The sequence below is a fragment of the Leucoraja erinacea genome, unplaced genomic scaffold, assembly GCF_028641065.1.
Source record: "Leucoraja erinacea ecotype New England unplaced genomic scaffold, Leri_hhj_1 Leri_66S, whole genome shotgun sequence".
NCBI lineage: Eukaryota > Metazoa > Chordata > Chondrichthyes > Rajiformes > Rajidae > Leucoraja > Leucoraja erinaceus.
The window spans coordinates 174,998-192,918 of NW_026576586.1; the positions used below are offsets into that span (position 1 = coordinate 174,998).

The following is a 17,921-nucleotide window of genomic DNA, read 5'->3' on the forward strand; positions in this document are numbered from 1 at the left end:
CGGAGTCAGGGGATATGGGGACAAGGCAGGAACGGGGTACTGATTGGGGATGATCAGCCATGATCACATTGAATGGCGGTGCAGGCTCGAAGGGCCAAATGGCCTACTCCTGCACCTATTGTCTATTGTCTATTATAGAACCTCAGCATTACATCCCTGTTTTTGTATACAAGCCCTCTTGAAATAAATGTTAACATTGCGTTTGCCTTCTTTACTACCGATTCAACTTGCTGTTTAATATTTTGAGAATCTTGCACCAGCCAGCCCCGTTTGCACCTCCAATTTCTGTATTCTCTTCTCACATCCTCTTTGTGTCTTTTGTGCAAGATTCTAAATCTCATTTCCATAGCAATCTTTCCCTCTCCACCTCTGTTTACCAGTCTTAATCCTGTCTATGGATCTGACATGGACATCACACGCTGCAGCACTGGTGAGTAAGGCAAGGCAATGCCTTTACCACCTCAGGCAATTGAGGAAATTCAGAGTCTCCCTGAGAATCCTCCAGTGCTTCTACTCAGCGGCTGTGGAAAGCATCTTGTCTGGTAACATCTCAATCTGGTTCGGGAACTGCTCTGCCCAGGACAGGAAGGCTCTGCAGAGAGTAGTGCATTTGGCCGAACGCACTATGGGAACTACACTCGCCCCCCTGCAGGAACTATACACCAGGAGGCGCAGATCCAGAGCCAGCAACATTATGGGGGACCCCTACCCCCCCAGCAACGGACTGTTCCAGCTGCTACGGTCAGGCAAACGCCTCCACTGTCACGCTGTGAGAACAGAGAGGATGAGACGGAGTTTCTTCCCACAGGCCGTCAGGACTGTAAACTCTGATCTCACCAGGGACTCATTTACTGTTGTGTGGTGTCTTTTTATTTTTATAAAATGTAAATACTGGTTCTGTTCTGTTCTGTTCTGTCATTTTGCACAATCCGCAGACATTGCCACTTTCATTTCACTGTACATCTTGTATGTGTATGTGACAAATAAACTTGACTTGACTACTTCTTTCATTGCCATGTGGAGAGTGATGATCAGAATTTCTCCGCACAAGTCCCGTGGCAGGGATTATCATGGTCACAGTCTAAAGGGCCTGTCCCACTTGGGCGTCATTTGCGCCTCAAATTGGCCGACGCGTGGGGGGCGCGCATGGTGAGGCGTGGAATCGCATGTATGTAGAGGCCCACGGTATCGAGTACACTCCAGTATTTCATAGTGTTTAAGAGGGAACTGCAGATGCTGGAGAATCGAAGGTTACACAAAAAAGCTGGAGAAACTCAGCGGGTGCAGCAGCATCTATGGAGCGAAGGAAATAGGCAACGCTTCGGGCCGAAACCCTTCTGGAAATAGGCAACGTTTCGGGCCGAAACCCGGAAGGGTTTCGACCCGAAACGTTGCCTATTTCCTTAGCTCCATAGATGCTGCTGCACCCGCTGAGTTTCTCCAGCTTTTTTGTGTAACCCAGTATTTCATAGTGTACCTGCGTGACATTTCGCTTACGCACGCTGACGTCCCCACGTCGCACGTGTATCGCATGGTGACGTCACCGTGCGTCAGCATCCGTAAACATGCGACGCCGCGCGCCGCCCATACGCAGTCGGCCCGCCTTTTACGTGTCATGTAACCTCTAACCTCGTCCACACAGACCTCTCCCTGGGTTTCTTGCTAGCCTTTCTTGTTGTACTCCTGCCTGGCTGATCTGTAAGTATGAGGGCCGCTGCTAACAGAAGCCTCTGTTGTTGCTGTAGTAATAACATCTGTAGTTTTTCCATGTGTTTAAGAGGGAACTGCAGATGCCGGAGAATCAAAGGTTACACAAAAAAGCTGTAGAAACTCAGCGGGTGCAGCAGCATCTATGGAGCGAAGGAAATAGGCAACGTTTCGGGCCGAAACGTTGCCTATTTCCTTCGCTCCATAGATGCTGCTGCACCCGCTGAGTTTCTCCAGCTTTTTTGTGTAACCTGTAGTTTTTCCATGATGGCCATGATGCTGAATAGGGAAGCAGGGTAGTCTAACGACGTCACCCACACCAGACGGCCGTGCTGACGCACGATGACGCGCAACAGTCGCCCATCAGTCACTACTGACCTGTCACGTAAATGACACGCAAATGACGTCCAAGTGGGACAGGCCCTTACGATGACAACAAACGTTGGTGGACAAACATGTTCAGCTGAGTCGGGCCGGTGAATCATCTGCCCACCTCATTCATATTCACTCAGCTACAGAACATTTGGAAGACAACTTCACACCTTGTGAGAGGATTACGTTTACTGTAAATCTGCCTAGTCTTCAAACCTCGGGCTTCTTGATTTGCATGCACCTCGCCGGGAGGTGTAACCTACTGAATATGCGGAGCTGCAAAGCAAAAGAATGCAAAACCACTTCTTAGTCCCGCTATTGTTCCCGATTGAAATGGGCTCAGAAATGTCATCAACTCCAGTAAAATAATAGCAAATCCCTAACATTAGATTTCAAGAAGATAGACATAAAACGCTGGAGTGACTCATCGAGACTCTATCTTCGGTTTAAACCAGCATCTGCAGCTCCTTCCTACACATTAAATTCAAGAGCCAGGAATGTATAATTGCCATATTTACCAGCAACAGAACGGTGACATTCTTACCTGCTGCAGCTTACAGGCCTATTTCACAAAAAGTTTCAGAAAGAACTGCAGATGCTGGAAAATTGAAGGTAGACAAAAATGCTGGAGAAACTCAGTGGGTGAGCCAGCATCTATGGAGCGAAGGAAATAGGTGACATTTTGGGCCTCCACCCGAAACATCACCCGCTGAGTTTCTCCAGCATTTTTGTCTACCTACCCTTTTTCCAGCATCTGCATAGAAACATAGTTTTTGCCACCAAAGTGGATAACCTCACATTTATCCACAATGTACTGTATCTGCCATGCATTTGCCCACCCACCCAGCCTATCCAAGTCACCTTGCAGCCTCTTAGCATCCTCCTCACAGCTAACACTTACCGCAGTGTCTCCAATTATGTTCTGAACCTGCTGAGTACTCAAGAGCCAATAGACAATAGTTCAAAGTTCAAAGTAAACTTTATTGTCAATTAAAATAAATTGGATTGAAATTGCGTTTCCCCATACTCCAAATGTGCAAGTAATATTTATAACACAGACAGACAATATACCAATAAGATAGACAATATACATTATTTAAAATATACACAGTGTGCCAGCTGTAGTAAAAGTTTGAGGTATGTTAAGGTGCAATAATAAAGGTGCAATATAGAAAATTAGCATACTGCAGACATTGAGTTAAAGTTAAATGTTCATGGAATTTTCTTGAGTGTGTTGACTAGTCTGATGGCCTGAGGGAAAAGCTGTTTTTGAATCTGCTGGTTTTGCTCCGCATGCTGCGGTAGAGCTTGCCAGATGGTAGGAGAGTGCAGGAGTAGGCCATTCAGCCCTTCGAGCCAGCACCGCCATTCAATGTGATCATGGCTGATCATCCACAATCAGTACCCCGTTCCTGCCTTCTCCCCATATCCCCTGACTCCGCTATCTTTAAGAGCCCTATCTAGCTCTCTCTTGAAAGCATCCAGAGAACCGGTCAAGGGTGTTTCATTGTCATATGTACCAACCAACAATAGAACAAAGAAATTCTTATTTGCTGCCGCTCATCAGGTCTGTTAACACATATGTTGATAATATAACATATATTTTTTTAATTTAATAAATTAAGAACTGTAATACTAGTGCATAAGATAACACAGTCCTTAATGCAATCAAAGGCAGTCCATAGAGGTTCATACTGACAGAGGTTGTGCTTTTAGTGTTAGCGTTTGTTACTGACATTTTCGGTTCTGATGCTAGACAAACATGCTGGAGAAACTCAGCGGGCGAACAGCATCTATGGAGTGACGGAATAGGTGATGTTTCGGGTCGAGACCCTTGAAGGTGAGGCAGCATCTATGGGGTGAAGGAATAGGTGATCACCTGTTCCTTCGCTCCATAGATGCTGCCTCACCCGCTGAGTTTCTCCAGCATTTCTGTCCACCTTTGACTTTTCCAGCATCTGCAGTTCCTACTTAAACTTTTCTGTTCTTATGTTCTGATTAGGACCTGAATTCTTGCGTTTTTTAAATTGATTTATAGCGTCCAACAGAATGGGCTTCTGCAGTTTGCAATGGACGCTGCCTTTGTTACTGGTTGCATAAGTAAATTAATAAATAGGATGCAGGAAAAATGTTCCCAATGTTGGGCGAGTCCGGAACCAGGGGCCACAGTCTTAGAATAAAGGGGAGGTCATTTATGATGGAGGCCATCATAAAAGTGAGAAACACTTTTTCACCCGTTGAGAGTTGGAATCTTACTTGGAACACAAAGTGGTGAAGGGACTCAGTGGGTCAGGAAGCATCTGTGGAGGGAAGGAATGGGTAGGTGCCGTTTCCGGTCAGGACCCTTCTGTAGACACTGACAAGACTCCGGCAAACCTAATTAATAAATAGTTAATAAATAAAGTAAACTAGACAAAACTAAACAGCATGTGAAAACGCTCCAGATTCAGGGACAGTTTCTTCCCAGCTGTTATCAGGCAACTGAATCATCCTACCACAACCACAGAGCAGTGCTGAACTACTATCTACCTCTATGGAGACCCTTGGACTATCCTTGATCGGACTTTACTGCCTTTACCGCCAAAAGACTAGGCTTGTATTCACTGAAGTGAAAAGACTAGGCTTGTATTCACTGGAGTTTAGAAGGATGAGGGGTAATTATACAAAATTATAAAAGGACTGGACAAGCTAGTAGCAGGAAAAATGTTCCCAATGTTGGGCGAGTCCAGAACCAGGGGCCACAGTCTTAGAATAAAGGGGAGGTCATTTATGATGGAGGCCATCATAAAAGTGAGAAAACACTTTTTCACCCAGAGAGTTGTGAATTTGTGGAATTCCCTGCCACAGAGGGCCGTGGAGGCCAAATCACTGGATGGATTTAAGAGAGAGTTAGATAGAGCTCTAGGGGCTAGTGGAGTCAAGGGATATGGGGAGAAGGATAGAACGGGTTATTGATTGGGGACGATCAGCCATGATCACAATGAATGGCGGTGCTGGCTCGAAGGGCCGAATGGCCTCCTCCTGCACCTATTTTCTATGTTTATCTTGCGCTAAACGTTATACCCTTATCCTGTATCTATACACTGTAAATGACTCGATTGTAATCATGTACAGTGCATTCAGAAAGTATTCAGGCAGACACCTTCACATTTTCCACAATTTGTTACGTTACAGCCTTATATTAAAATGGATTAAATTATTTTTTTTTTATCATCAATCTACACACAATACCCCAGAATGGAGAAGTTAAAACAGGTGTTTAGAAATGTTTGCAAAGTAATTCAGGCATTCAGACCCTTTGCTGTGACACTCAAAATTGAACTGAGGTTCATCCTGTTTCCATTGAATTTCCTTGAGATGTTTCTACAACTTGATTGGAGTCCACCAGTGGTAAATTACATTGATTGGACATGATTTGGAAAGGCACACACCTGTCTATATAAGGTCCCACAGTTGACAGTGCATGACAGAGCATAAAACAAGCCATGAAGGACGAAGGAATTGGCTGTAGACCTCCGAGACAGGATTGTGTTGAGACACAGATCTGGGGAAGGGTATAAAACAATTTCTGCGGCATTGCAGGACCCGAAGAGCACAGTGACCTCCGTCATTCTTAAATGGAAGAACTTTGGAGCTACCAGGACTCTTCATAGAGCTGGCCGCCCAGCCAAACTGAGCAATCGGGGTAGAAGGGCCTTGGTCAGGGAGGTGACCAAGAACCCGATGGTCACTCTGACTGAGCTCCAGAGTTCCTCTGTGGAGATGGGAGAATCTTCCAGAAGGACAACTATATCTGCAGCACTCCACCAACCAGACCTTTATGCTAGAGTGGCCAGACAGAAGCCACTCCTCAGTAAAAGGCACATGACAGCCCGCTTGGAGTTTGCCAAAAGGCACCTAAAGGACTTTCAGAGCATGAGAAACAAGATTCCCTGGCCTGATGAAACCAAGATTGAACTCTTTGGCCTGAATGCCAAGCTTCACGTCTGGAGGAAACCAGGCACCGCTCATCACCTGGCCAATACCATATCTACGGTGAAGCATGGTGGTGGCAGCATCATGCTGTGGGGATGTTTTTCAGCGGCAGGAACTGGGAGACTAGTCAGGATCGAGGGAAACATGAATGGAGCAAAGTACTGAGAGATCCTTGATGAAAACCTGCTCCAGATGTCTAGACCTCAGACTGGGGCAGAGGTTCACCTTCCAACAGGACAATGACCCTAAGCACACAGCCAAGACAACGCAGGAGTGGCTTTGTGACAAGTCTCTGAATGTCCTTGAGTGGCCCAGCCAGAGCCCGGACTTGAACCCGATCGAACATCTCTGGAGAGACCTGAAAATAGCTGTGCATCGATGCTCCCCATCCAACCTGACAGAGCTTGAGAGGATCTGTAGAGAAGAATGGGAGAAATTACCCAAATACAGGTGTGCCAAGCTTGTAGCATCATACCCAAGAAAACTTGAGGCTGTAATCGCGCTGCCAAAGGTGCCTCAACAAAGTACTGAGTAAAGGGTCTGAATACTTATGTAAATGTGATATTTCAGTTAGAAACATAACATAGAAACATAGACAATAGGTGCAGGAGTAGGCCATTCGGCCCTTCGAGCCAGCACCGCCATTCAATATGATCATGGCTGATCATCCAACTCGGTATCCTGTACCTGCCTTCTCTCCATACCCCCTGATCCCTTTAGCCACAAGGGCCACATCTAACTCCCTCTTAAATATAGCCAATGAATTGTCCTCAACTACCTTCTGTGGCAGAGAATTCCAGCGATTCACCACTCTCTGTGTGAAAAATGTTTTTCTCATCTCGGTCCTAAAAGATTCCCCCCTTATCCTTAAACTGTGACCCCTTGTTCTGGACTTCCCCAACATCGGGAACAATCTTCCTGCATCTAGCCTGTCCAACCCCTTAAGAATTTTGTAAGTTTCTATAAGATCCCTCCCTCAATCTTCTAAATTCTAGCGAGTACAAGCCGAGTCTATCCAGTCTTTCTTCATATGAAAATCCTGACATCCCAGGAATCAGTCTGGTGAACCTACTCAAGTTATTTATTTTTAATTGCTTTGAAAAAATGACTAAACACCTGTTTTTTGCTTTTTGATTGTGGGGTATTGTGTGTAGATTGAAGATTTAAAAATAAAAAGAATTTAATCCATTTTAACACAAGGCTGTAACGTAACAAATTGTGGAAAAAGTGAAGGGGTTTCTGAATGCACTGCATAGTTTTACCGCTGACTGGTTAGCACCTAACAAAAGCTTTTCGCTGTATCTCGGTACACATGACAATAAACTAAACTACACATGTAACAGGTCTTTCGGCCCGATTCATCCTTCCTGACCAAGTTGCCAAACTTATCTGGTTTCACTTGCCTGCTCCTGAACCTTATCCCTCTAAACCTTTCAGCCATGTACTTATCTAAGCAACTATAACATGTCATAATTCTACCTGACTCAACTCCCCTTGTCACTTGTCAGGCTTTGGGTCATCCTCATCTTCTTTCGAATGAATGAATAAGTTTATTGGCCAAGTATTCACATACAAGGAATTTGCCTTGGTGCTCCGCCCACAAGTGACAACATGACATACAGTGACAGTTCGGAATGACACATAAAATGTTAAACATTAATAATAAAACATTATCGATTAAACATGTGAATTAAATAAAATACCAGAGAAAAAGGAGGCTACAGATTTTTGGTTATTGAGTAGAGCTGCTACTACTCGTGGAAAAAAGCTGTTTTTATGTCTGGCTGTGGCAGCTTTGGAAGTCAAATCATGGGTCAGACAGCATCTGTGAAGGGAATGGACGAACTAAAGTTTAAGTCTGGACCCGTCCTCAGACTGAAGAATGGCCCTGACCAGAAAAGGTGACCATGAACAGGTATTCACTCCACAGCTGCAACCTGGCATGCTGACTTCCTCCAGCACTTTGTGTTTTGCTCTAGATTTTAACAATCTGCATTGCAAATATTTATGACAGCACTTTATATCAGTTCCTCCAGCAGTTTCTTTCAAGAGAGTTTTATTGTCGTGTGTTCCAGATAGAACAATGACATTCTTACTTGCAGCGGCACAACAGAATATCGTACAGCTCTTAGGGCTAAAGGAATCGAGGGATATCGGGGTAAAAACAGGAACAATATGATCAGCCATAGAAACAGAGGAAATAGGTGCAGGAGGAGGCCATTCGGCCCTTCGAGCCAGCACCGCCATTCAATGTGATCATGGCTGATCGTCCCCAATCAATAACCCGTGCCTGCCTTCTCCCCATATCCCTTGATTCCACTAGAGCTCTATCTAACTCTTAAATCCATCCAGTGATTTGGCCTCCACTGCCCTCTGTGGCAGGGAATTCCACAAATTCACTACTCGCTGGGTGAAAAGGTTTTTTCTCACCTCAGTCTTCAATGGCCTCCCCTTTATTCTAAGACTGTGGCCCCTGGTTCTGGACTCGCCCATGATCATATTGAATGGCGGTGCTGGCTCGAAGGGCCGAATGGCCTACTCCTGCACCTATTGTCTATGTCTCTACTGTAAACAGCATAATGAACATGAATCTCTGAATCTTGTTCAATATTCCAGCATCTGCGGTCTCTGGCGACACTTGTGTTCTTAGTTCAGATTTCCTGGATTCTTGAAAGGGAAGACACACAGTGCTGGAGTAACTCAGCGGGTCAGGCAGCATCTGTGGAGAACATGGATAGGTGACGTTTCACAGAGTGTTGGAGTAACTCAGTGGGTCAGGCAGCATCTGTGGAGAACATGGATAGGTGACGTTTCACAGAGTGCTGGAGTAACTCAGCGGGTCAGGCAGCATCTGTGGAGAACATGGATAGGTGACGTTTCACAGTGCTGGAGTAACTCAGCGGGTGCAGCAGCATCTATGGAGCTGAGGAAATAGGCAACGTTTCGGGTCGAAACCCTTCCGGGTTTCGGCCCGAAACGTTGCCTATTTCCAGAAGGGTTTCGGCCCGAAACGTTGCCTATTTCCTTCGCTCCATAGATGCTGCTGCACCATAACTCAGCGGGTCAGGCAGCATCTGTGGAGAACATGGATAGGTGACGTTTCACACAGTGCTGGAGTAACTCAGCGGGTCAGGCGGCATTGGGTGGCGTTTCAGGTCGAGACCCTTCTTCAAACTGGGTGGTTGTGAGATGGTCTTCGGAGAGGAACAGAAAAATAAGATCAGACGGAGAGCAAGCTGCAGAAACTAGCTGTGGTATTTGAGTCATGGGTTTTGCCGTTAATATTGTCTATGGGACGGGGGGGGGGGGGGGCAAGAACTAGAGGCAATTTTGAATCGTGGATGTCAGAGCAAGCAGCACCATCGCATCAATCAGTTTTAAAATGACTTCCCTCTTTAATCCTTATCAAGTGTCAATGTTCCAAATAACACCCAGTCATTTAAGGTGCTTGCCTTTCTGATTGCTTTTGTGATGATATTGCCTTTTCTGCAAGTGTCCCCTCCTGCCCCCAATAGGTGTAAATTGGTTGGATGTAAATCAGCTCTCCGCATGTGAATGGGTGAGCTGCCGGACACAAAAGATCGATACACTTCAAACGGCGACACTTGACCCGAGTCATCATCCGCCAGGCTCGTCAATCACCCCTTCCCCACCAGCCTGTCCAACGCCACAGAATAAATCCAACATCTCCTGATTATAAATCGTGGCCTCCACTTTCCCCAACAACTAAATGAATTTCGCCACGCGTCTCAGATAGCGATAGATTTGGACTCGCATTAATCACTTAGAACGGAGACCAGGAAATACTTTTTCTCACAGAGAGTTGTGAATCTGTGGAAGGATGAGAGGGCATCCTCATTGAAACATATAAGATTATTAAGGGTTTGGACACGCTAGATGCAGGCTTGAAGGGACGAATGGCCTACTCCTGCACCTAATTTCTATGTTTCTATGTAAACATGTTCCCGATGTTGGGGGAGTCCAGAACCAGGGGCCACACAGTTTAAGAATAAGGGGTAAGCCATTTAGAACGGAGATGAGGAAACACTTTTTCTCACAGAGAGTTGTGAGTCTGTGGAATTCTCTGCCTCAGAGGGCGGTGGAGGCCGGTTCTCTGGATGTTTTCAAGAGAGAGCTAGATAGGGCTCTTGAAGATAATGGAGTCAGAGGATATGGGGAGAAGGCAGGAACGGGGTACTGTTTGGGGATGATCAGCCATGATCACATTGAATGGCGGTGCTGGCTCGAAGGGCCGAATGGCCTACTGCACCTATTGTCTAAACATGACAGAACACAGATCATTACCTCACCAACTATAATGTACAATATGCTGTGCCTCTGGTTGCACGCCCCACTTCAGTTTTGCACTATTAAGGTCACCTATACTCTGGTTATTATACTCATGAACACTATTAAGGTCACCTATACTCTGGTCTGGGGGTCCTTGTTCATCAGTCTATGAAAGTAAGCATGCAGGTACAGCAGGCAGTGAAGAAAGTGAATGGCATGTTGGCCTTTATAACAAGAGGAGTTGAGTATAGGAGCAAAGAGGTCCTTCTGCAGTTGTACAGGGCCCTAGTGAGACCACACCTGGAGTATTGTGTGCAGTTTTGTTCTCGAACTTTGATGGAGGACATTCTTGCTATTGAGGGAGTGCAGCGTAGGTTCACAAGATTAATTCCCGGGATGGCGGGACTGTCATATGCTGACAAAATGGAGCGGCAGGACTTGTACACTCCAGAGTTTAGAAGGATGAGAGGGCATCTTATTGAAACATAAGATTATTAAGGGCTTGGACACGCTAGAGGCAGGAAACATGTTCGTGATGTTGGGGGAGTCCAGAACCAGGGGCCACAGTTTAAGAATAAGGGGTAAGCCATTTAGATCGGGGATGAGGAAACATTTTTTCACACAGAGAGTGGTGAGTCGGTGGAATTCTCTGCCCCAGAGGGCGGTGGAGGCCGGTTCTCTGGATGCTTTCAAGAGAGAGCTAGATAGGGCTCTTAAAGATAGCGGAGTCAGGGGATATGGGGAGAAGGCAGGAACGGGGTACTGATTGGGGATGATCAGCCATGATCACATTGAATGGCGGTGCTGGCCCGAAGGGCCGAATGGCCTCCTCCTCCACCTATTGTCTATTGTCTATTGAGACTAGAGCAAGGGGGACCCGTTGCGTCTTGTCCCCTCAATGCCCGGTTGCAGTGGTGGTGGGGGGTGGCCTGCGGTGTCACACACACACACTAACCACTCCCTTGATATTATATTAATATTATTCATTTGCTCCTTTTACCCCATCCCCGCCCTATCCACTCACGCATAGCCCCCAACTCGCAGGCGTGTCTGGAGAGGGAGGAGGGGTAGAGAGAGAGGCAGAGAGAGAGAGCGAGGGGGCAGAGACAAAGTGAGAGGGGGGAGAGAGAATGGGGCAGAGAGAGAGGGGGGAGAGAGAAGGGACAGAGAGGAGGGAGAGAGCAGATGTGTGGAACAAGCTTTTTTTACGTCCAATTTTGGTGTTTTTGAGCCTTTTGGATAGGCACGTGGATATGGTGGGATGTGGATCATGTGCGGGCTGATAAGAGTTGGTCTTGGCATGGTGTTCACCAACATAATGGGCTGAAGGGCCTGTTCCAATGGAACAATTAAACACTCTGCACTTGGGGAACAGGGCCTGGAGATGGTTCACCAGGATACTGCTTGCAACTACGAACATTACACGTTGCTTGTTCACTTTGTGCCACACTGCACAACACTTTGATGGCCCAAAGGATGAAAGGACATTTGTCCACGTTTTATTGAAGCTTCTGGAGCATGTCGCTGCTGCATTTGCGTGGTTGGGAGCGGGAACTAAACAAAACACTTCCCGGCAACGAGGGGGATGTGAACAAACGGTGACTCACCCAAACTCTTCCCGTAAATGGCTCTCAACAACAATTTGAAGAAAGATTGGGACCTGGCGGAGAAAGATCGTTCATTTTTCCCCACTAATCCTTGTCTTAACTTTTCTCCTGCGCTCTCAGAAATATTTACCTGCTTCCTTGGACAAGTGATGTAGCCTAGATTGTCATTTGGAAATATACACAAAGTTTTGGCATGGATCCAGGGGGAGCTAACTAACTGGATACAGAATCCACATGAGTCACAGAGTCAGACAGCCCCTTTAACCTAACTCGTCTATGCTCTCCACCCTGTGTCACCTACACTAGACTCATTTGTCCACCATTACCCCATGCCACGCTAGAGGCAGGAAACATGTTCCCGATGTTGGGGGAGTCCAGATCCAGGGGCCACACAGTTTAAGAATAAGGAGTAAGCCATTTAAACAGAGACGAGGAAACATTTTTTTTTTCTCACAGAGAGTGGTGAGTCTGTGGAATTCTCTGCCTCAGAGGGTGGTGGAGGCCGGTTCTCTGGATGCTTTCAAGAGAGAGCTAGATAGGGCTCTTAAAGATAGCGGAGTCGGGGGATATGGGGGAGAAGGCAGGAACGGGGTACTGATTGGGGATGATCAGCCATGATCACATTGAATGGCGGTGCTGGCTCGAAGGGCCGAATGGCCTACTCCTGCACCGATTATCTATTGTCAATGCCCCTTTCCTATCCTTGTCGGCACTGGGCCTGTACTCGCTGGAGTTTTGAAGGATGAGGGGGGACCTCATTGAAAGTTACAGAATAGTGAAAGGCTTGGACAGAGTGGAAGTGGAGAGGATGTTTCCACTATTGGGAGAGTCTAGGACTAGAGGTCACAGCCTCAGAATTAAAGGATGTTTTTTTAGGAAGGGGATGAGGAGGAATTTCTTTGGTTAGAGGGTGGTGAATCTGTGGGATTCCTTGCCACAGAAGGCTGTGGAGGCCAAGTCAATGGATATTTTTATGGCAGAGATAGATAGATTCTTGATTAGTGCATGTGTCAGTGGTTATGGGGAGAATGTGCAGGAAAGAACTGCAGATGCTGGTTTACATCGAAGGTAGACAGAGATAGAATATAGACGGAGACAGTAAGACTGGTGGTAGAACTGGGAAGGGGGACGGGATGAAGTTAGAGAAGTCAATGTTCATGCCGCTGGGGTGTAAGCTGCCCAAGCGAAATATGAGGTGCTGTTCCTCCAATTGCCTCACTCTGACAATGGAGGCCCAGGACAGGGAGGTCAGATTGGGAATGGGAGGGGGACTGCTGAGTAACCGGGAGATCGGGTAGGTTTATGCGGACTGAGCGGAGGTGTTCAGCTAAACGATCGCCGAGCCTGCGCTTGGTCTCGCCGATGTAGAGCAGCTGACACCTGGAACAGCGGATACAGTAGATGATGTTGGAGGAGGTGCCTCACCTGGAAAGACTGTTTGGGTCCTTGGATGGAGGGGGGAGGTGAAGGGTCAGGTGCAAGGGGAAAGTACCTGGTGAGCGGGTGGTTTGGGTGGGCCACCCCTCAAACACTGGCTTTCTAGAGACACCAATGCAACGTTGTCCTTGTAGCTGGCAAATGGGCATCAACTTGTGCATTGGCCATCGCGCTGCCCACGACACAGACATGACAGGTTGATGGTAACAAAGGGTGAATCCTCTGCTCAATGACAGAGCAATGCAGTTGAACACCATCAGCCCGCTGAGATCATGACTGTGTGGACTAAAGATCCTACAGCGAGCAAGATAGTCCACTCGATGAAAAAGGCATAGTACGGTCATGGGCAGATTCACGGGTAATTTTCAGCCCCATTTCCGTAACCGGCTTCCGTCTCCGCACCAAAGATCCCGTAGGATTATAGTGCGGAGACGGAATCCGGTTACGGAAACATCCTCGTAAAAATAAAAGTTCTTTGGTAAAAATCTTCTCCTCATTTTCTGAATTTTAATTTATTAACACAAACTGTTCCCCCGCAACGTTGATTACACTACGGGTCGGGTCGGGTCCGGTTACGGAAATGGATGAAAAAAAGGCCCACGTTCCGCTCCGTTACGTACTACACGTCAGCCCATTGCATTTAGCAGGAGTGGTCTATCTTGCTCCGCTATAGGATCTTTGGTGTGGACTGCCCATCCTCAAACCTTGCACCAGGTTCAGACTCGCATCATAACAATGCAATCTTCTTCTTGCGTACGGCGCGCACAGCCTAAAGTCGTAGGACAACTTGTTCTATTTGATCTTATTTGATTGTGCACGCCAGGTTGATTGCATTGGTCGAAACAGGGCGGACCACGTGAAGATTGCAATCTCCCAACTGCATGACACTGCAATGAGTCAACAGAGGACAACTGTCTTTAGGTAGACAAAAATGCTGGAGAAACTCAGCGGGTGAGGCAGCATTTATGGAGCGAAGGAAATAGGCAGCGTTTCGGGCTGAAACCCTTCTTCAGACAATAGTCTTTGTTTTGGCAAGCCCGTTGTTGCTTTTCCCTCATCCCAGACGATGGCACTAGGCCAATTCCAGCATGTGATTGCAGATACAGCAGTCAGGGGGTGGAAAGGGACTTCCCCAGGCTGGGTGACTCTCCTCCTCTCTGCCCACGCAGGTGAAACCTGAGGAGGAGGAGAATAATATATCTCTCCCCTCATTTACACTCTTCTAAGGCAGAAGGAAGTCCCATACTAAGCTTCTGGCCTAGAATGAGAGTAGCACTCAAACAGGAGCCATGTCATTATGCACTGTTTTCTCCAGTGCTCCCAGCTACACTTGTGAGTCTATAAAGGTATATAGAATTACGGAAGGTTATCCTTCCCGGGTTCAAATGTCAAGGACCAGAGGGCATAGATTTAGGGTAAAGGGCCTGTCCCACTTTCACGACCTAATTCACGACCTCTGCCGAGTTTGCCTTTGACTCATACTCGCAGCATGGTCGTCACGAGATCGTGGGTAGGTGGTAGCAGGCTGTGACGCTAGTCGTAAGTACTCGTGACATCAAGTAGGTCGGGGCGTTTTTCTAGCACGATGAAAAATGTCCACGAGTAAAAAAGGTTGTGCATGAGGTTGTGAAAGTGGGACAGGCCCTTCAGAGGGACATTGTTTATTGTTTAAAAGAGATGTGTAGGGGCATGTTGCCTACACAGAGGGTGGTGAGTGTCTAGATCGTGATGCCGGGGGTGGTGGAGGAGGAGGTAGATGGTGGTGTTTAGAAGGCGTTTTTAGATTGGCATTTGAATATGCAGGGGATGGAGTGGTATTGATCATGTGTACGCAGACGAGATTAGTTTATCTCAGCTTAAGTTCCTAAGTTGTAGGAGAAGAATTCGGCCATTCGGCCCATCAAGTCTACTCCGCCATTCAATCATGGCTGATCTATTTTCCCTTCTAGACCTCATTCTTCTGCCTCTGTTGCTTCCGCTTTCCCAATAGTGGTCTAATCCAAATTTGGGCAGTGACTCCATTATAATCAAAGGTAGACAAAAATTGCTGGAGAAACCCAGCGGGTGAGGCAGCATCTATGGAGCGAAGGAAATAAGCGACGTTTCGGGTCGAGACCCTTCTTCTGGATGTGGGGGGGGGGGGGGGGGGGGGGGAAGAAGAAAGGAAGAGGCGGAGACAGTGGGCTGTGGGAGAGCTGGGAAGGGGAGGGGAAGGAGGGAGAAAGCAGGGACTACCTGAAATTGGAGGTCAATGTTCATACTACAGGTACTGGGGTGTAAACTACCCAAGCGAAATATGAGGTGCTGCTCCTCCAATTTGTGGTGGGACTCGCTCTGGCCATGGAGGAGGCCCAGGACCGAAAGGTCGGATTCGGAGGGGGAGTTGAAGTGCTGAGCCACCGGGAGATCAGGTTGGTTGATGTGAACTGTGTGGAGGTGTTGGGCGAGCCATTATAGTGGTGATCCTGTTCTGCAAGAGTCTTCTACTCCCCTACACCCTCCTGAGACAGTAATGTAACTCAATTTCCAGCTTCAGGCTCATCCCAAGTGTGATCATCCCGTAGTGACAGCCAGGTCTTCAGCTGCTGGCGTGGTGTTATTTGCAATGTCGTTTCTCCTCCTTGAATTCTTCCTGAAAGCCCACCTCTTTGTCATTTGTCTGCAGTTGTTTCGGGCTCTGGTGAGACCACATCTGGAGTATTGCGTACAGTTTTGGTCTCCGAATTTGAGGAAGGACATCCTTGTGATTGAGGCAGTGCAGCGTAGGTTCACCAGATTGATCACTGGGATGGCGGGACTGCCATATGAGGAAAGATTGAAAAGACTAGGCTTGTATTCACTGGAGTTTAGAAGGATGAGGGGGAATCTTATAGAAACATATAAAATTATAAAAGGACTGGACAAGCTAGATGCAGGGATAATGTTCCCAATGTTGGGCGAATACAGAACCAGGGGCCACAGTCTTAGAATAAAGGGGAGGCCATGTAAGACTGAGGTGAGAAAAAAACGTTTTCACCCAGAGAGTTGTGAATTTGTGGAATTCCCTGCCACAGAGGGCAGTGGAGGCCAAGTCACTGGATGGATTTAAGAGAGAGTTAGATAGAGCTCTAGGGGCTAGTGGAGTCAAGGGATACGGGGAGAAGGCAGGCACGGGTTATTGATAGGGGACGATCAGCCATGATCACAATGAATGGCGGTGCTGGCTTGAAGGGCTGAATGGCCTCCCGCACCTATTGTCTATGTTTATATGTTTCTATGGCACAATAAAGTGTGAAAACGGGGCCTTCGGCCCACCTTGCCCACACCGGCCAACATGTCCCATCTACACTTGTCCCATCTGCCCATGTTTAGTCCATATCCCTCCAAACCTGTCCTATCCATGTACCTGCCTAACTGTTTCTTAAACGCAGTGTCAACTACCTCCTCTTGCAGCTAATTCCATATACCCATCACACTATGTGTAAACAAAGTTGCCCCTTGGGTTCCTATTAAATCTTTCCCCTTCCATTTAAACCCATGTCCTCTGGTCCTCGATTCCCCTACTCTGGGCAAGAGACTCTGTGCATCGACCTGATCTATTCCTCTCATGATTTTGTACACCTCTATAAAATCACCCCTCATCCTCCTGAATTGTCCCGATTCTCCTGAATTTGAACACCAGCCTTCACATGCGCATCAGCAATGTTTCTTTGGTGATTCTCATGTGAAACACATTGAGAGTTTATTCTGTTTTGTTAAAGGTACCACGTGTGTGGAAGATTGCTGTTGTTATGGTAACAAGTGTCAGAGCTGTTTTAAGGGCCTGTCCCACTTAGGCAACTTTTTCGGCAATTCGCCGGCACCCGTCATAGGTCGTGGCGGGTCACCGAAAATGTTTAACGTTGAGAATCCAGCGGCGACCAGAACAAGGTACGACTCTTTGGGCGACTACTCACGACCATCCAGGCTTCACCCCGCGACATGTCGCCTGTACGGTCGTGAGTCGTCTCCTCAGTCGCCCAAAGAGTCGTAGCGTCTTTCTGGTCGCCGCTGGATTTTCAACATGTTGAACATTTTCGCCGACCTGTGACGGGTGCCGGCAGTCGCCGAAAAAGTTGCGCAAGTGGGACAGGCCCGTAAGACAGTTTCAGTTGCCTGCAGAAGAGGTAAACAAAGTGAACTTGCAAGTAAGTGTTGGTGTTTGCTCCACAGGTGGTTGTGCGTGAGCTTCTGGCTCAGTACGCCAGGCAGTACGAGGAAAGTCCCATGGTTGCCTTACTGAAGCACTGGTCTGTGGCCGCAACTGACAGCCTGAGAACCAGGTACCTTTGGATCACCGCACAGCAGTGCATCTCATGCACATTGCTCTGTCAATTGAATAGTATGAATAAGTTTATTGACCAAGTATTCACATACAAGGAATTTGTCTTGGTGCTCCGCCCGCAAGTGACAACATGACATACAGTGACAGTTGGGAATGACACATAAAACATTAAACATTAATAATAAAACATTATTGATTAAACATGTGAATTAAATAAAATACCAGAGCAA

General features: G+C 47.1%; 1 protein-coding gene across 1 annotated transcript in view; it reads left to right on the forward strand.

Moving 5' to 3' along the window:
* acoxl (acyl-CoA oxidase-like) overlaps positions 1 to 17,921 on the forward strand; it is a gene marked incomplete at its 5' end in the record, with an annotated part of 270,744 nt that overhangs the window by 171,234 nt on the left and 81,589 nt on the right. The window contains one exon of the mRNA XM_055631159.1: positions 17,580 to 17,689. Coding sequence (XP_055487134.1) covers positions 17,580 to 17,689 — 110 coding nt within the window. The remainder of the gene's footprint in view (positions 1 to 17,579; positions 17,690 to 17,921) is intronic.